At 38.1% G+C, this 20029-nt stretch overlaps 2 protein-coding genes across 5 annotated transcripts in view; one reads left to right on the top strand and one right to left on the bottom strand.

The window, feature by feature from the left end:
• Positions 1-1582: 1582 nt before the first annotated feature.
• On the bottom strand, positions 1583-3965 carry adma (adrenomedullin a). The gene is made up of 4 exons (XM_028402012.1): positions 3847-3965; positions 3183-3285; positions 2940-3065; positions 1583-2829 (listed from the first exon to the last, which is right to left on the bottom strand). The coding sequence occupies exons 2-4, from the start codon at positions 3275-3277 to the stop codon at positions 2526-2528; spliced, it is 525 nt and encodes a 174-aa protein (XP_028257813.1). The 5' UTR covers positions 3278-3285; positions 3847-3965; the 3' UTR covers positions 1583-2525.
• Positions 3966-6783: 2818 nt separating this feature from the next.
• Positions 6784-20029, top strand: part of sbf2 (SET binding factor 2) — a 72644-nt gene continuing 59398 nt past the window's right edge. For all 4 annotated transcript variants that reach the window (XM_028401141.1, XM_028401138.1, XM_028401139.1 and 1 more), the window contains exons 1-2: positions 6784-6930; positions 16825-16910. In XM_028401141.1, coding sequence (XP_028256942.1) covers positions 6876-6930; positions 16825-16910 — 141 coding nt within the window. In that variant the 5' untranslated portion in view covers positions 6784-6875. The remainder of the gene's footprint in view (positions 6931-16824; positions 16911-20029) is intronic.

Genomic DNA, 20029 nt, shown 5'->3' with positions numbered 1-20029 from the left:
GCTGTGCGACTAGTAAGCAGGAGTAAGCAGTAAAACTGGCCCTTTGCGTCACTTATGGAAGTCTATGTGGCCCTCACAAAAAAAACCAACCCCTGTATAACCACATCACTGGCGTCACCAGTTGATTGGCTTACTGAAGGAGTGACACTGTTAGACACATAGTTAGACAGTAGATCCATTCCCTCTATTTTTAGAAAAATTTTACAGTACTGTAACATTTTTTTTAAAGAAAAATCCATTATGATGTAAAATCTAAATACACATTTTATTGTATGTTTAGATTAACCACTAGATGGCATATGTGCATTGTTTTTGCATTGCTTTTCATATGTGTTAATGGCCTTGTGCCACTTAGTCATTTTGCAGATGTTTTTAAAGTTCCTGTGTGTTCTGCAAATTAAATTGATCCCAAACTATGCTTCAGCAATAGATATAAAAATACAAATCAGTATTTGATTTATATTTTGAACCCCCAAGATCCTAATCTTGGATTCTAGATTAGGATTCTAATCCTAATATTAGATTCTTTATCTGATTATAATTGCCTTTATGCAAACGAAGAAAAGAAATAGCAAGGGTTTGGTGTAGTTTTGAAAATGAAAATAAGCTGTCCAATCAAACAAAATAATATATAAATAAAACTAAATATTGTAGTCTTACCCATCAAATGTCTCTAGATGGCAACAGAGAACACATAATCACAGATTTGACCTGTACTTTGCTCCTGTTTAACCTGTTCCCAATCCTGCTGCAATACAACTCAACTCAACTGTAATTGGCATTTCCGGTGATTTTTTGAATTTCTAGTTTAAAATCATAAACTTTGAAGCTTCACAAAAGCCTTTAGCCGTATGGATGTTTGTACTATCTGTAAGGAATGCGAGATGCATTAGTATTTGCCCATATTAACTCCAAATGTGTTTGTCTTCAGACCACAATTTATGTATACTGGGTGTTGCAAGGTATTTAAATGTATTTGTTATTGGAAAGGGTGATGAGAAAGTTACCACAGTGCAGTGACATCTTTTGCCCTTTACAATTGGGGAACTACTTTGTATTTAAAGAAAGTCAAAATGAATGCAGCTATAACTATTTATATCTTGGGTGGTGTAATATAAACTTCCTGAAAATGTGGAAAAAAAAGGTCAAGTGGAGAGACCTGAAGTGCTGTTCAGGCTTGAATGCAGGTTTTGATCAGTGCATTGTGATGCTCTCACAGGAATGTTAGACTGGAACCCCCACATCAGCCTTCTTGTGTCTTAACCATCTACTATTGAATACAGATGGAGCTAAGGCCTTAGTCTCCTCTGATGTCTTCAGGGCTGCTCTGTGGTGTGGCCAACGAATATGAGCTGAACCTAGAAGGAATGTGCCTGGTACCCTGTCTGCCCTTTTTTCAGGCTGGGGTGAAGGTATAGAAGGGGGGTCATGACTGCGGGAATGAGGCTCTAATGAGAACCTGTAATCACTTAAAAGAGACCAGGTGGTCTGTGTCTTGCTGTAGCCCTGTCCCCTCCCCAGACAATAGAATGCCACTTTCAATTTACAAGAGTCATGTAGCAAAGGAGGTCCAAACAAGGTCTTGATTTTGTATGCAAAATGTTTATTAAATGACATTGTTATTGCTTCAACACAAATAAAATAGAACACATTTACAAATATATAATATATAACTATAAAACAGACATTCTTGTTACCACAGTTTGTAAAAGAATAATGACAATTAGCTAAAATGCCCATATATATTTCTTCCTGTACAAAAATAGTTCTATCTGCATAAGTACTTTACTGTAACCTCTATATAATATTTAAATAAAGGAATTCATATATACATATACCTGCATTAAAAAAAAACAAATATAGATTGCACATGTTTTTGTACAACAATAACATTTTCAAGTATATTTCAATCCATTGTGGATTGGCACATATCTCACAGAATCTAAGGCATTTCCCTTATTACAGTGTCCAAAACTTGATATAAACTGAGCGCTTCAGAGCTCTGTAGCCTATCTTCCTGTATGGCATTGTGATGATGTCTTTTCCTGATAAGTCATGTGACTAAGTCCATAATGGAAAAGTGCAGACAAGTACGGACAGTTTGATGGAACATGGTGGTATAATCCTTAGAGGATAGCACTTATCGAAGTCCTGGCCTTGAGGAATAAGTGTGTGTAAAGTCCAAGAGTGTTCCGTCTATATGCCAGAGGATATGTTCACTTTGCCAGGTATTTGCGCTCTTCCTTTCCCTCTGCCTAGCAGAAAGCAGCACCTGTAGTTTGCCATCCAGTGTCTGTAAGCCAGCTGCAGTTGTTGAGCTCTACATTTCGGAGCTGCAAAGTCTCAGCTTTTAACTCAGCTGCAACCAGTCTTGCTCTGACTCAGTCCTGATGCCTGAAACAAATGTGCTGGAGAATACTTGGCAGGAGTCTGAGGCATTTGGAGAATTTTAGAACAGAGTAGAACGGACTCCAACTCTGAGCAACTCCCTCACTTTTGTTCCCAACTCCTCTTGCAAAGTCCGTTCAGGTCTGTCTGAGGAGAGCCTCAAGCTTGTGAACTTGTGAGACACTGGTGCTCCACACGGGCCTCAGCCTGCCCTGTTCTAGCCTCAGTGTGACTCTGCGCGCTGGAAGAGAGCGGCGCCTCCGGCCATATCCCTGTGGGCTGATCTTGTCAATAGGGGCATGCCCGATTGTTAGCTTGTTGCTGAGCTGGTGCAGACGGTGTGCCAGGTCGTGCACTGTGCAGGTGCCCAGTGAACAACCCTGTCTCCTTGACTGGTTGGCTGAACCTTTAGACCTTTTGGTTCGGACATTGATGTCAGTGCTGGAGAAAAAAAGGTGAGAATATTAATCCAAGCTGTTCATTCCTGGTTAAATATGCTCTTTTAAAATGTGTGATCGAGTGAAGACAGTTTGTAGTGATTTGTTTCCTACCTGGAATGCGGCAGCAAAGTATCCCTGATGTCCTCTGGTCTGACAATCTGCTCAGACTCTGCTGTCTTCCCTACTGATACACTTGCAAGATCCCGTCTCAGTCTGCTCCCAAGCCACATGCTTAGCCTGTGGGGGAAGAGAAAAAAAAACTCTCTTAATCTTATGTAGGTAATTCAGTAGACAGGTGGAATATCAGAGCTTGTATCAAATGAAAACATTTTCATTACTAAATGAATAACTCACCTTTTTTTCAACTCTGGATTCACTTCAAGTTCCACACAGTGTGCTACTGTTGCCAGCAGACAGCAATAGAGAAAGGACTGGAACGTGGGTTTCATTTTGACTCCTGTGGAGAGTAAAGAAAACATTTGATTACTAAGTTATTTAGGCTAAAAAATTAATATTTAACTACATAAAATCACTCTATCTCTGTAAAACTGCCTCCTACATTACTGTGCTGCAATTTTGCTTGCTGACACAAAAGTCCAAAAGCCAAGTTATTTGCACATCATTCATTTATTTAAAAAGTTAAGATAAGGTCAGATTTTGCTCAGTTAAGTAAACCTACAACCATACTTTGGGCCCCTGGCCAGTAATGCAAGGACACGGTCTATCAATAAGGGCTCCAAAATAGGCTCAGTTCACAAGTCAAACAAAAATGTATTCAACTAATTGATTGAATCAAACAAACACAGCAAAATAACTTGCAGCTAAAAACATTTCATGATGCAATGCCTCTTGGATGCTTTTCACCTTGACTGCAACTCCTTAACAGACGCACACATTAAGAGCTGAACTGCTTATATAACCAGGCAGATAACCTGTCCTCTCTACACTTGTGCCCTGACCTCAAAAAAGCATGGATAAAGCCATCAGCAGGGAACACAGCAGAACAAAGTGCACATACCTCTTGCTCTTCAGTTCAGTTGTATGAGAAAGCTGTTATTCTTTCAGGCAGCTACAAGAGTACTCCAAAGGTTTCTTGAAATTGCCACTGGTTCTGTAAGGCAGCTGTGTCACTCTGCTAATAGCTACTCCACACCAGACAGGGAGCCTTTATACATACAGGAGGTGGGAGGGGCTCACTGACACAAAGTCTCTCATCCTCCCCCCCACCCCACCCAGTGCCTTAATGCTGCTCATGCAGTACAATGCAAAAGAATAGAAAATAGTATTTTTAAACATAAAAATGAGAAAAGCATATAATTTTTGAGTTGCATGAATAAAGGCAGTGGTGCCATTGAAACCTGTTTTCATAATTCAATAGGTTATAACAATAGCTATGTCACACTTAAGCATAAAATTCACATAAAAAGTTGTTTGTTTTACTCTGTTTACTCTAATATTCCTATTATGTGTTTCTAATGGCAACATATAAGTGGTTAGCAGTTGTGTAAGTCAAACACAAAACTTGCTGTCCCAGTAAGATCATCTCAGCTAACTGCTTTACAAAGAAATATTCATCTTGTAATATTTGAACTCAGTTAGGTGTAGTTTTTATTAATAGTCCTTTCAGCTCATGTGGCTAATTGTAACAAAATAAAACTCAAGGAATGTCTCCACTGTCTGCTTTTAAGGGCACTCCCTGTCACGGCTTGAAAATGGATGTTGAATCTGAGATGTGGAATGAGACGAGCATTGAGTAACTGATTAACTATAGCAAATATGCCCATCTGTAAACACAGTATTTGTATTTGTTTGTACAAGGCAAATATTTGACTCTGGACTTACCATGTCATTTATATTAATATTTGTATTTAATGGAAAATGGAATTTAACAGTTATTTGAAAATAAATCCAGAGTCACTAAATGAACTTGAACAGTAATCTGGGATGTATGAATAATATTGACGGAGACATTTTTAAAATAATTTAATTATTGTAGTGTATAAGCTATCTGACTTCACTTTATGCTTTAGGAATGCACACACACACACACACAATGTAGTCTTTGAGGATGTTACCCCTTCACGTTAGTCCAGGTTATGTGACTGTTCATGTGTGTTGATACTGAATAACTAAAAACAGCCAGAAAGAAGGCTGAAAAACAGATGAGTTAGTGAGGTTCATAAGGCAGATGTGGATAATCAGTTATGAAGATGGTTTCAGATACTGCATTGTCTAACAACTTCACAACAAGTTAAGATATACAGTATATATGTGAAAAGATTATGTCAAATCGAACCCTCGCCCTCACCCTCGCAGTCAGTGTACAACATCTCAGGAGAAATCATTCGGTTTACTAGTGACGAAATTCCATTATGGAAAAAAGAGAAACATTTTTAATTAGTAACACTTTCAATTTTGATTTTTGTTTCAGTTTTCATTGAGGTGGAAAAAAATGTTGCCTCAGTTTTAGGCTTACTCAACACAGGACATTCTTCTGAGGCATACCTAAATCTTATGATTCATACTTTTTTGTATTAGTCCTACTAGAGTTTATTTATATCTCATGCAACCTCATTCCACACATGGTGTCATATTTTGAACTCAAAACATACATAAATGGAAAACACATGTGCTGTAAACCAGCAAATGTTTTGTAAGCACTTTGTAATGATAATTGGCTCCAGCATACAAGTAATCCGCTGTATAACAAGAGATGGTGCAATCGTGACAACAAAAGTCTGCTGATGGCTTTTTGGCTCCTTATATAGACATCTTTTCCTTGTCCTGTTAAGTAGCTGTAGTGTTTATGTGTGACAGGTAAGTGTGACAGGAAACCTGAGCAATAAATGTTTGCCAGGAAAAAGAGGTTTTTAACCCCGAAGTAACAAAGATGATTCATAATTATTCAGAATGTTTTAGTAAGCATTAAAACGTCTGTTGTATTGTTTGGGGTCTCGTGACTTCCTTGTCTCTCTTGAGTGTTATCATGAAAACACCCAGCCTGTATTTCTTCACATTTTTGAAATGGAATCAACTCTTTCAACTGTCTCTGCCTTTTACTAGAAAACAAAACCAATATGTGGGGAAAACAGAAAGACATTAGAAACACAGATGAAGCGTAAGACAAACAAAAGAAAAAACAGGAAATTGCTTGCTGTGTTCCTGCTATTGTTGACAGTGATGTTGGTTTGTGTCTGTCTCTCACACATTTGCTAGAGAGCAGTGATGTCCACGTGCTATACCACCCTGTGACAGCTTTTCCTGTTTTCATAAATATTCAGTATTTTGATGATTATAACCACAGTACTTCAGCCTGTCCCCCATATTGTATCCCAAGGCATATTTGGCAATTTTAAACAGAAAAACATGTCTGTGATTGCACCATGAAAAAGTTACTTTTCAGCACTTGCCATAAAATTCAAGGATTAAATGAAATTGTGGGAAAAGCACACATAAATACACAGCATTGTAATATTAAGAATAAAAAAGAATCACAACTTCCTAGCATTGTTTTTCTGTAGTATTCCAGGGGACTGGCTTGGCTAGTGGCTGGTTTGCAGTTACAATAGGTTTTAAGCTCAGTGTCCCGAAATGTTTGCAATAAATCGATAACCATATGGAACCTATAAATAAAAGCATATCCCTGCTGATTTACATTGATGTGTTTCTGAAGTTTTCATTCATATTTAACAGCATTATGCAGCATTCAGGAAGAAAAGCCCCAAGAAGCCTTCAGCAAATCCAGGAATGTTGTGGATTTCCTGTTGTAGTTATCAGCGTATTTCCAGCAGTAACATGAAGTATTATTGTAGCTCGGTGGCTGTCTGTTTGGCTGCCTTCAACATAAAAACGGGCCTGTGCTTTAGGGCCAAAAAGAGCCTCTGTTGGGACACAGTGCTGTATTTGTAAACTGAAGGGCCCACGCCCATGGATGTATCCCGCTCCTGCACGCAGGCGCAGTGACACTCCTTCTGTCAAACATGGCTGTGCTTTGGAAGAAGGAAAAATGCTGAATAGTGTTGCTATATCTCGGGAAAAGCAACAGACATGGCTAGATTGGCTGACTATTTTACTGTGGTGGGATACGATCAGGAGAAAGCCGGTAAGTGTGGTGGCGGGCGGCTCGTAGATTGAACTGCGGAGCTGAGGTTTGTGTCCAGGCCGTCAGTGTGTGATGATGTTGATGCTACATAGCTCTGCGCTTAGCCTAGCCACACGGCTACCAGGCGAGACTGGAAACACTTTCTATTTCTCTAAAACCGCCCAGATGCTGAATACCATCTGTTGGCAGGGCATGTGTTTTACAGATAAAGCACACGCGTGGTGTGTGGCCACACATTGGACGTTTACGAACGACGATATTTGACATGGATCAATTGGAACTTTTCATGGATTCAAATTCTGTCACATCCTGTCCCTGTTGGTCGAGCTTCTGTCAGGTCCGGTGGCTACTGACACTTAAATACGGCTCACTTTTGTTCATATAAAGCCAAACCTGGCTCCTCCTTTATCATATTTGTTTGCTGACTCAACCCAGGTCAGGAGTGAGTCCAGTGTTTGCGTGTTTTGTTGTTTAATATTAGTAGCGGTGGTCTTACTCCTTGGCTGACCTACATACTCTGTTTTGGGCTCTATTTTTAGTCTCTGCTTCAGCCACATTTGTCTGTATTTCGTTGTGTATCTGTTTTTGCACTGGAATTCTCCACAAATCTTCATGATGGGCGTAACATTATACAGCTGCGACGACAGGCATTGCTTCAGCCTCTGCCCTCTCCCGCTCCACTGTTGTTCTGCAGTGGGACAGGAAGCTCCTCATGCTTCCACTTACATGTTGTGCCTCAGGTCCAGCCTAACATTCTTTTCATCCACGACAGGAAACAGCTTTGCACACATATCTGAGCATTCGCAGATAAACGGATGAAAACATAATTGCTGTGCACGGATTTTAAGGCTGCACAAAGGTATTTAGTAAAAACCTCTGCTACTTATTGCCACTCACACAACTTTCGAGGGTCCAGTAAAACTGCTGCTTTATGAGCAGACTGGAGAAAGTGGAAAAAATATTCATAAGGGAACAAATTAAAGTTCCTAGTCTTTTTTCAGTGTCATCTGTCCAGTGCCATGTGTGTAAAAGAGGGGCCAGAGCAGCTGAATCCTCTTAGTCACCATAGCTTGCTATGCACAATAGGTAAACAGTGTCCTTCATCAGCTCTGTGTATCCCAGCGCCAACTGACAAATGAATATTTTGTGCTCCAGGGACAAAATGTTCCTGGCATCAAGAGAAGAGGGAAGATGTCTGAATGCAAATCCATTCAGACATCCTTACCACAAGAAGACACAGTGACCATGACTTTTTTCCTTCACTGGTCACAGATGATGATGATGATGATGGTGATAAAATTCTGCCATTACAGATTGTACTTGATTAGGGCACTGTGACAGGCTTATGTCTCATCTACATGTAAGCCTCTGTGGAGGACTAATATCATCCCCACCTCTTAATGTCTGCTGTCATTATGCTTTGCTGAGTGTAATGAAGCATATCAATTGTTGGTTTGTGATGCAGCCCTGCCAATTGTCTTTGTCTTTAAGTGGGTGTTTTTCTCTGTAACTGGAAAATTAAAGTGACATTTAGATTTAACCAGCACGGGAAAATACAGTATAAATTGAGAGCAAACCTTTGCTCTGTAAATTTGGCTTATTGAAGCCATATTAGTCACCTGGTTGTCTAGACAACAGATTTTTCCCGTCCACCTTGCTTGTTAACCTAAACCAGGAATCCCTGCGTAGGTCATGCCTTCTGCACTGTACTGGCTTTTGATCCACTGGCCTGACCCACTTCTCATTGTTAAATTACTATGGATGGATCAGTTGGAAATTACACTAAGCGTGCAATCTGTTAAGGAATAGGCTCAGTTCCAATTTGTAGTTAATCACTGTTATATAGTAAATAAATTCAGTCTTTGTAAATAATGAATCCATGCTTTTAATACATTTGAATCAAATGCTTGAATAGTTGATTTTATTTTGAAATTTATAAAAATTATTTTAAGGTAGGACACTCCTTTTGTACTCTCAGGAGAAACCGTTTTACAGTGACACTGACAAATTTAAGTATAATGTTTGGTTTTACTTTACTAGTCTTACCAAATTCTGTCAGGAGTAATTCCTTGAAATTGTCTGACCCAGTTTCAATGGCTTGCTTACATTTTTTTCCTTTCTTTCTTTTTTTGTCTCTTGGGAATGAATATAAATCCAAGGTATGAGACTAGTGACCTATTTTAAAAAACAAAACACATATTTAATGATCAAATAAGTACTAAGTACTTCTATTCTCTTCTCTTCTATAATTGTGTTATAGTAGAAACACCAGAGTGAAGTGATTAAAAAAAATGGAAGTGGGGCAACTTCTGATTTCGTTGTTTATTGTTAATGTTTTAACCTGATTGCTGTTACACTGTTTGTCATGTATGTGCTTTGGATAAGTGAAAAATAATATGCAGTGGTGAGTATGATGAAAGGGAACATGACCTGAGAGCTAGATTCTGCCATTAGAAATCTGACCGGAGTCTGCCTCCTCAGGGGCCAATGTCATGAGCCACAAACCTTGGAATTATATTCATGAATAATGTTGGAATGTGCCAGTTATGATGCATGCAGTCTGTATTGGACCTGCACTGTATTCTTGATTTTCCTCTTGCAGAGGGATGCTGGTTCTCTTAACTGGAAAGGGTTTATATAGGGTCTGGCATGTTGTTTGCTAAAAATTGAAAAGTGGAAAAAAAAATCTGCCCAGCTGCTTTTCTTACACAGTTTATCGGATGGATATCATCACTCATTATTGAATCAAACTGCTTTTGGAATGCATTTCACAGACATCACACTCATTCTCCACTCTGTGTGACTTTATGCTCTGGATTTTCAGGTCTGGACTTAGAATGGCTTATATAACTTAGTACAATCCTGCAAAACAACACAAAATACTTCCAGAAAACCAAAATTATTCCATCTGCAGATTTCCTTTAGCTGCATGATGTTGCTATGCTGTGGAAATACAATTGGAGTCATTTCTTAATTCAGATTCAAATTCATAAATGCCATTTATTAGTTGCTCTAATAAGAAACTGCTTTTTGTCCTGCAAAACTTTAAAGAATTGACTTGCTGTTACAACTTCTCAAAGACTGTTTGTGTGCTGGTTCTCTTGACACACCCACAAGGAAAGTGCTTTGGCAATAAAGCACCTCTTTCTTTAAAAAAAAAAAGCTCATGTTTTGTCTGCTATTTTTGCTTCCTTATTTCATCTTGTTGGAAACAGCATCTGTTGGTGCTTCTGTGGTTTGTCTTAATGACTGTCTCCCTAAACTTGTATGCTTAACTTCGTCATTAGACCATATCTTGTCTTTCATTCCGGGCTGTAAAGTGGTTTTCTTAGCTTGCGTTGATGTGCGCCAGTTGGGGTTCATAGTTTCATACCGGATCCTTTTTATTAGCTTAAAGTGCTGTTTGAATCACAGTCACACATCTGATGGCTTTGGGCTGATTTCTGACCTTAAAATGGTCTCCTCCTTCTGCCTGTAGTGACTGCAGGAAATATTGTGCTTTTTGTTGCAGCATTTTATGATTGCAACATTAAATTATGCTTAACTTCCAGAATGAGACAATACCTTTTGAATTTTTGTTAAAACTGGAAACATTTCATAAGATTAGAATGTTGTTTAAGAATTTACCTTAAAAGGTGCCAGTTTTTCTATTGACAAAAAGTCAAAAGAATTCTAAAAGTAACCTGTATGTATACTGAATGTATGAGTTCACTTCTGACAGCTGTTTATTTATGCTAAGGTGATGTCTATAAGCCATATGTGTCTCAGTAAATTTGGATAAATAACCCCAAAAGGTAAACATCATTTGATTACACTCAATTCTAACAGCTGAAGATGTTGATTTCAGGTTGTAGATGCCAGATCTTGAAGTGCGGCCATGTGTTGTTGTTGGTTTCTTACTTGTTCAAGTCAAGTTGTGTAGTCTGTTTTATCAGCAGTTACACATCAGCAGTTACACAAACACATGTTGAAGTGGTGGCCGGCTAAGTGCTTATGGGATTTGCTTATGCAAAGTTTGTTTTAGCTACATTTACAGCAAAGTTGTGGGTCTAGAATAGTTTACATGAAAATTAGCATTTTTCAATAGCTATTTTTTATGTGTGTGTGAGGGGTGTTGGAATGGAGATGAATGGACTTTGTGGTTGAGATGGCAAAAAGTTTCAGCATCAGAGTAGAAAAAAATGGTTTGTCCAGGGTAATGTTTCCATTACTGTTGATTGGAGATGTAATTCACAGAGAAAAAAACAACCCATCACTACTGCAAAGTCATTTGACCTGGGAATAAATAGCAGAAAATGTGTTCTTTCACACTGAAGACAAAGGCCAGATGTGCAAATGTGGTGTTAGTAATGTATAGTTGGAGTACTTGGTTTAATACTTTGACTTTACTTTAGGACGTTACAACTTTCCTATGACTTGAGATTCTTTCGTCTCTCATGCATCTTCTCAATGTCAGACCTTGTGTTATTTCAACACCAAATGGGTATTTAAGGTTTAACTTTAATGCCTTTACTCTGTAGTGAGTAAGATGGCAGATGTTTTGCTTCTGTTTTACATCTTGGATTTGCTCCTCCATTGATTATTTTCTTTTTAACTCCACATTTGGCAGCTCCTAGTTTGAATTCAGACCTTGTGGTGAGAGACGTCCTGACCACAATGGAGGAGTTCCTTCCTCTGTGTTGTGGTTTTAAAACTGATATGTAGGGAAACTCCACTGGCTACTGTTAACTCAGGCATGGTGTGTTGATAAGGTGTTTTACAGGCGGAGCATTGTGATTTCTGTGGGGATGCAAATTATATTAAAGTTCATGGCAGGAAATATGTTAGTCATAACATTTTAGTAGTAAGTAGTAAAGTAAATATGTTATGACAGCTGAAATGTGTTATTACAATACAGCAGGAACAAAACCAGATAAAACATGAGGTCATCCCTTTCACTCAAACAGACATTTCCTTAATCTGATCCAACCAATATCTATGTTTTTATAACTGATATTGAACCTAAATAAACTCAAGGTAAAGTTGTTGACTTGTGTGAATGGGATTAAATAGGGATATATCATTAGGAGGCTATGAAATCTAATCACATCTAATTATTTGCCAAAAGCTGGAAAACAGAGGAGTATTTTATGGATCTTTGATACCATATGCACAAAGGATGGCAGACGGTTTTAAATAGCGACAAATGGCATTGATAACAGTGAGAAGCACAGATTTTATTTTTCACGAGCAAGTGGTAAAAAGACGTTGATTAGTAAAATCTTCTCCTGTTTTAAAGTTTTGGAGTTTTTAAGTTTTTGCTCTTGGGCCTGACCTGCCAGTTCTTTTTACTTATTGGTCCTGTAGCTTTCTGAACTAGATGACATCATCCGCTTGATAACCTCTGGTATCCTTTTGCCATGCAAATAACAACCAAGCTAATTCCTTTGCATGTCACCCACACAGTATATCCAGAACAGTTTCCTTTAGATCAAACTATTTTTCCTAATGCGTCAGAAATGAAAGCGCTCCTGTGTAGAATTTACATACTGCAGAGTTCACTTGTAGTTTAATTGAAAACCTGCCTGTCATCAAGTTTAACTGCAACTGAGGGACTAAAGAGATGCTACTCTTCAAGAAGCTGGAGTTGCTCCACACACAGTGACTGAAAAAAGAATAAGGCATTATGAGGCTGTGGTGATTTTACTGGGTTGGAGCTCTATTTCTCTAAGTCTGGTGGATGCAGGAAATCCATCAAAACAAAGAACCGGTCACTAGTCAGTGTTAGTGGACATGAAGACACCCATGATCTCTTAACTGCTGAAATACGTTAACATAATTCTACTTTGCATAAGGTTTTATCTACACATCGGAGTCTTAGTAGTGGAGTGGAGAAAGTACCTATGAACCTGTTCCAGAACAGTCCACCTGTGTGCATAACTAGGCCAAAATCAGGTTAGAGTCTGACGTAAATGTTGCGTAAGCCGTCCACTGGGGGCCTGTCCATACATGGTAAAATAAGCACTTGGCTGATTTGATCAACAGAAACAGCAGTAAGATAAATCAGAAAGATAAATTGAGCTTTTTTTCCAAGAGGAGAACCATCTGCTGTAATCAAGAAAGACTAACAACTTTTCTTCTGTTTTTTTTCACCTGTCGGTGAAACTATGCTAAATCACACAACTAAGCAATAAAATGATTAGGCTCATTCAATCGTGTTCATGTTTTTATGTTCATGTGCGGTTCATCTCCATGAGATGTGTGTCTAAGTGTGTTGGTCCCAGCTGTTGCTTTCATATTAAACAATTACTATTTAATAATTGCATTATATAACCTTTTTATCTAAATAGGGAAGAGCATTGAACACTTATCTAACAGCAGCACTAGATGAGAGATTTCTTCTCTGACCTGAGAGCAATTTGAAAGCATGAGAAACAGGAGGTGGAACAACCCTAACTATGATAGGTTTACAGTCTGTTTTGTACTATAATATTATTATGACTGTAGATATCTGTCCCAGTGCCTTGTGACAGTTAAGTTAAATCTGGTGCAGAGTCAAGGATAAGCTAATGCAAATTTAGTGGTCAATGATCACTTTGACAAATGTTTTTATAATATACTGAGGAAAAACATTTGGATTAGATTCTTAAATTTAAAAAAGGGTTACAAACTTGTTATATTTTGTGTCTGACTGATATTTCCCAGTCAGATTTTATCTTTTTATTAGCTGTTTTATGGCCTCGAACTTGCTACAAACTTGAGGCAAGAATTACCAACATCTTGGCATCAGTTACAAGTGGTCCTGGCCACTCGTAAATATGTTTTTTTTTGTAATTATAAAATCCTGCAATAATAGACAATTATTTTTGTATATGTGCAAATTAAGGTAAAATTAGTGTTTACAGATGTTTCATAAAAGAGGCCTAGTGTTTGTACTGGCACGTGCAAATAACTCTAACAGATTTTTTATTAAAGGCCGGTTGTTCTATAGTCATTTTTCCAATAAACATGTCCCTAAAGCCATTTTAGAAGAAAACACGATTAATTGTTTAGTTATCGTCTGTCATTTGGAAACCAAACAACATTACCACACACAGGTTGTGCCCGTGTTGTGTTGGAAAGAGGCCATGCTTTTAAACTTACACACGCGTGCCGTGGGCTTGCACAGGTTTGGTTCTTGTTGCTTCAATTGCTTCTGCCAAATAAAATAAATAAATAAACTTGATTTTGGACTTCATCCCTCTTGTGCCGTGCTAGCGGATGTTCAAATTAGCATGTTCCTTTTCAGGTCTGGTTTCTATTATCCTCACCAATGGGGGTTCTTTATAGTTATCAGGGGGCTAGTATTTGAAAGCACGGCTTGTTTTAATACAAGAGTGTAGCCTCGTGGAATGTGAGGAATTTTTGTCATTTATTTTCATCTGAGGTTGAAAATTAGAACTTGGAGCACTCGGAGCATGTGATTTCAATTAGAGAAGCTGTAAAGACCTGAAGACACGTAATGGTCAGACAAAACTGGCGTTCTGCTTGCCCCAGTCTCCATGCTGTGTCTGGACCCATTCTGTTCACCTATACAGGTGAACAAAGGCCAAGTAAAACCAGCTTCACTCTGTTTGAGTATTGGGGACAACAGTGGCGCAGTGGGATAGCAGGGTTGTTGTTGGTGGTTCGATCCCAACTCCTCCCTAGTCACTGTTGTGTGTTCTTGGGCAAGACACTTCACCCTAGCCTGTGGCGCGCCTTGCTAGTCATTGTATGACACTGCTTGTGCAGCAGCCGTAACGAATTTCCCTCTGGGATTAATACAGTATCTAAAATAAAAAAAAAAAAAAAAAAAATAAGTATGCATATACTGTACCAGTCTTCTTGGTCCACTTGAACCCCTTTTTTAAGTTCTTAGTGTCCAGACTGGCTCCATATGTTGGAGCCTGTGCCCTTTTAGGTCCATACCATCTGCCAGAACATCATGCTTTTCTCGTGGCAGAAATTTTTTTTTTTTTTTTTTTTTTTTTTTATAAATCTGTTTGCACATTCTGTATGAATCTGAACATCTGACATGCAAAAACATTTGTAGGGTACTATACATACACTCCTCAACCAAGACACATCACTACTGGGGCCCAAAATCCTCATTGTGATTAATTAGTTGCTCCCTTCAGCAGAGGTATGGGTTTCAAGGAGTTGTTGACAGCAGGCTTGAGGTGCTTGGTGCTAGAGTGCTGCAGCCAGCGGGCCTCATGTCATTCAGATAATATGTAGCAGTTCATTTTCCTGTTTGTTGAAATAATTCTGCATCCCTGGTGTATGGTATCTGACCTCTGGCCAAACTGTGACATAGGGGCTTCACAAGCTGCCTGCTGAGTAGTTTGCTGAATCATGGCATTTTGCCTGTTCTGAGTTAGGACTGATAGAATGAATGGAAACTGAAGCGGCATAATGGATTCACTCCAGTAGCAATAAAATTACCTTTATTGTTGTATGGTTTACACCAGATTTTTTCACTTATAACTGTGCATGAGTAACTGACTAGCTGTTGGTATTGGATTCTAAAAAGCTGCTGCATATGAGAAACAATGGTAATATTTAACTAGATTTAAATTGGGAATTTGTGAATTTATTGATTGCATGTACAACCCTATACATGTGTGTTTATCCATATTAGGTAAATTCATTCTCAGAAATATACCACATGCGTTCAATTTTTTTCTTTCTCTTGGGAGATCATTTCTCTTGGCGGATAAATCGAAAGTGTCAAAGAGTGACTGAGAGTTTAAAATAACGCTGGGGTGAAGTCATTGGGTCAGTCATTGCATTGTGACAAAGTGCATATTGTGAAATAGACCCTGAAAAGCTGTTTTTGGCAAGTTAACTGAGGGGAATTTTTCCTTAATTAGGTACAATTTGCTCTTTATTAGCCTTCAAGATTACTAAATAAGAATGTTGTACTCATATATCAGGTGCTAAACACATATTGTGTTTGCACTCATGTTGACATGAATTATTGCATCTAATTTAGGCTTCAGAGTTTTGCAAGACCCAGCCATATGGGATCCTCTGGGAAGTCTATGAGGAGGTTATTTCACTGCTGAGGCTTTCAGTGGTCAGCCTTGCAAATATGTGTGACTAAATGTGAAGTTCAATACACCTGCTGTGGTCAGTATCCAGCTGCCTGTCATACTTTACAATAAGTAACATGCATTATTAATAACTATTTTTCAACCCATTCCTTATTGTTTGGTCTTGTTGATGAAGTGAGAGCTACACATTGAGTTATTTTAGTAATTAAAATACCACGTATTGGTACTAAACAGTATATGAGTTTAATTTGGTGGTTCCTCATGGAGATTTTGAATGTTTTTTTGTTTTGGTTTAATCTGATGGTTTTATTGTCTTTAATAACCACACTGAAATGTACATGTACTGTTTCTATTTTTGTTTAGAGAACAGTGAGTAGTAGTCTTGAAATGAGGATGGCATGTACTGGTGAATGGTCACTGATGATAAAAGGATTGTATTCCCTAGCTAAATGTTTGTCTTCTGTTAGGGAATGTACTGTTGTTGTGCATGTGGGTTGATAACTGTACAGTCATAGTTTTACATGTGGTTTGCATTTGACATAATTGATCAACAGAGCTTTGGATCTGGATATTTGATGTTGAATTTGGTGAAATCTATATGCGAAACCTTTCACATTATGTACTGATAATGGCCTAATAAAGATGGAGTTATATCGCAGTTGTTCAAAAATTCAAATTTCCTTCTATTCATTGTGTAGTTATCTTTGTATTTTAATTGTTATACTAATATTAGAGTATCAATATTTCACTAAGAGTACTGCTGATGACCCTCTTTGATATACATTGATTGCAAATTGTCTTTGTTTCAACTGACAGATGTTTGTCCTTTTATCTGCAGGTTCAGGAGAAGGATGTGGAAAGATCATTCAGCGATTCCCCAAGACGGACTGGGAGGGGACAGCCTTTCCTCAGGGGGTAGAGATGGTGAGTGATAACAAATTAAAAACAAAAGAAAGACAAAGGTTCACCCTATTCAGATTGATATACAAACCTAATTACAAATTAGTAACAGAATACTAATGCTACAAGACTAGATGTTGATGTAAGATAAACGTTTGGAGAAACTAAGGCCATGTGTCAAAAACATCCTTTGGTTATCCTCCGTTTATACTTTTAATTTAGAGGTTAATAGATTTTTTGAATTTTCAGTCCTTGCTTTTAGTCCGTTGATGTTTTTAGGTAGAATCAAAGATGAACTCTAGAAATAATTGACAGACAGATCTCAGAATTGTTGCATCTTTATTGTGAAAAAGAGCTTAACTCTCTGCTTGGTAGACCAGTATTGGTGTTTCATAGTTCAAACTGTTGTGAGTTAATGTTTGTTTTCTAGTTAGTGAGAGTCATTGCAGTGTTTCTGGTTTGATGCTCAGAAATGTGGCCTTCAGTCTCTCAGAAAAAAAAGGCTCTTGCAATTTCTGTGACACAAACTTGACAGATTACACCCCAGGGAATTTTTGTGTTTTCATAGCATATTTGTCCTTTGGAGCTTGTGCAGCAGATATTGGTATTTCCTGTTTTAGTTAAATTCATAATGATTGTTTACTCAAGTTTGTTTGAAACCTTTCGCTTTCACTAATTGCTGAACCTCTTTTGTCAATAATACATGGAAATAAATGCTTTTCTTCTAGTTTGTCCCCTTCTTGCCTGTCTGCAGGCTGATTTCATGGGGTCTCTGGCAGGGGAGGTGTTATCCTTGTATGGACAATGCAATGCTTGGTCAAATATTTGCTTATCAGGACTGAAGAAAAACTGTCAATCTCTAGGGCACCATTAGTGGTTCATGGTATCATACTGCATAGGACATTAGGGTCTGTTTTTTATCAGTTTTTTTTCATTTATATTGGCTACTGCAGATAAGCTTTTAATGACTACGTAGTTAGCAAAGACGGAGAAACAGAATGTCTCTACATCCCTGCACAGTACTTGAACCTTTAAAAACACTATCCAGCCCATGCTTCTGTAAAATGACAGATTTTTGCCTGTTTTGTCTCTTCAATCTAGCAACAATTAATAAACTTAACATAGCATAATTCTCAATATAATATTGAACTATATGGTAAAGCATGCAAGTGGTTTTGTGCCCCTGCATGTGTGTATTGCTGTCCTTAATATCAAAAACATGGACTGCAGCTCCTTAGGTAGTTCTCTCTCCACTGGTGCATGATGGGCAATTGCTGGCACCTGGCATGTCCATACATCCATGTTGGCAAACAAGCAATACCACTTCTCTGTTTTTTGCAGAGATGATTTTGTCTGCATAAGAAGACGGCAGATACTTTTTTCCCTGATTTATAGCTGTGTCAAAATAGATGTTGCTAGTTTTCTACTTTGCAGTTAAAGGACTGTTATGTGTTTGGAGGACGTCCTAGAGGGTCAAGGATCAAAGCTGGGGGAATATCTTTCAGGAGCCAAGTGATACAGAGCAGACCAATGGCAGGTGTGGAGGCCAACAAGTTGCATAATATGGGGCAAATATCTAAGCTGAGATAAATGTAGCACTAATCTAAACATGAGGCATTCCTCACAAATGCATGTTTAGATGAGGTCATTTCTACACAATGACAGGATCCTTTGTAGAGACAGCAGAATATAAATTGCATTTCTGCACAGTATTTGCCAATTTCGAAGTTTAACAGGAAACATAATGCCATGTTTTTGTCAGAAGATTTATGAGGATTTGTTTGTCTTTTAATTAAGTTATAGCTGCAGCTGAAGTTGTTGGCTCTGTGTGGACATAGTCAGTAACGCTATTATTCTTGTTTATGCAGTGTTATTTATAAGGCAGATGAGGACAAGTAAGCCTGTTATTCCAGCGCAAATGGACATATTGTGAGTGGGTGGTTTAAATGGCATGCAAGCATCTTCCTGTGTAACTCATTGAGTCTGTTGGTGGCCAAGAAGAATGTCTTGTTTTGAGTTACTGCTTAGAGACGAGCAACAGTGTGTCATTTGGCAAAGCCAACAAATGCTGATACTGACTGTTAAAACAATAAAAATTAAGCAGAATTTCCTGTCCGGACAAAGTGACAAGGAATTTTTGAGGTTGATTTTCTTTTTTTGATGTGGGGGCCTTGTTTTCTATTCAGTGACTCTGAGGGAGGAGCCAGGGTGGCTCCATTCTCTCATCCTTATCCCTCAAATATCCTGTCATGGTTTCACAAGTTTAAATATAGAAACACTGCAACAAATTTAGCTAAATCTATTAGTTTAGTGTTTCCAGATGTCATTGAGGACCTGCATACCATGTTTTGTGCCTGTGTGGGTGTGTGTAAATCTTTTGTGTTTCTTCCCACTGAAGTGATCTCACCAATGCTTCTTTATTATGTGTCAGCATAGACTGAAATTGAGACATACTGCAGTCCCTGTGTGCAAAGAAACCATGAAGAATGATGTTTGTCATTGAAGGCACAAAGTTCAACCTGTAACATGTGGATGTGTTCAAATTAAGGAGTGTTTTTAAAGTTCTTATACCTACCTATCTGCAGAAACATACGTGGATTATGTTTTACTGAGTTACAGCAGGTGTAAGTACATTATAGAATAACATGCTGAATATTTACTGTATTATATGTATATTATATACTATATATTATATTACTGTATTATATACTGTTGATATTTCCAGTGTTCTCTGTGAAAAAGCAGCCTGAGGAATAAGCAAAGACAGAAATTTGCTTTCCTACTATGTTGTGTGTGACAAACACCAGTCAACATTGCTCAACAGCCAAATGACTGAAATTCCAACTTTGAAGCTTTAATGAAGATACACCATAGTGTTTAACAGATCCACTCAGCAATTTGCATTTTGGCTTGGTTTGGGGCTGGTATGTAAACCATTATTATTTGCAGATTTTCTCCGCTCCATGAAAAAGAAAATGACTCTTTTACAAACACATCTGTAGAAAACAGTGGATGAAGCTGAGCACGAAAAGCTTTTTGCGGTCACAACAGGCCCCCAGCAAACTAAATAACCACAGATGAGGAATGCACCAAGAAAAAGCGTTTACAACTTGTGCTGGAAAAATGTGTTTCTAATCTTTCCC

The sequence above is a fragment of the Parambassis ranga genome, chromosome 3 (assembly GCF_900634625.1).
Source record: "Parambassis ranga chromosome 3, fParRan2.1, whole genome shotgun sequence".
NCBI lineage: Eukaryota > Metazoa > Chordata > Actinopteri > Ambassidae > Parambassis > Parambassis ranga.
This window is presented reverse-complemented; position numbering and strand designations above follow the sequence as displayed.

Bases quoted from the DNA above. Each gene is read 5' to 3' on its own strand.
- adma (XM_028402012.1), bottom strand. From the start codon at position 3,277: ATGAAACCCACGTTCCAGTCCTTTCTCTATTGCTGTCTGCTGGCAACA. The intron at 3,066-3,182 runs GTGAGTTATTCA...CTTCCCCCACAG, and splicing joins AATCCAGAGTTGAAAAAAAG to GCTAAGCATGTGGCTTGGGA. The intron at 2,830-2,939 runs GTAGGAAACAAA...TTTTTTCTCCAG, and splicing joins ACTTTGCTGCCGCATTCCAG to CACTGACATCAATGTCCGAA.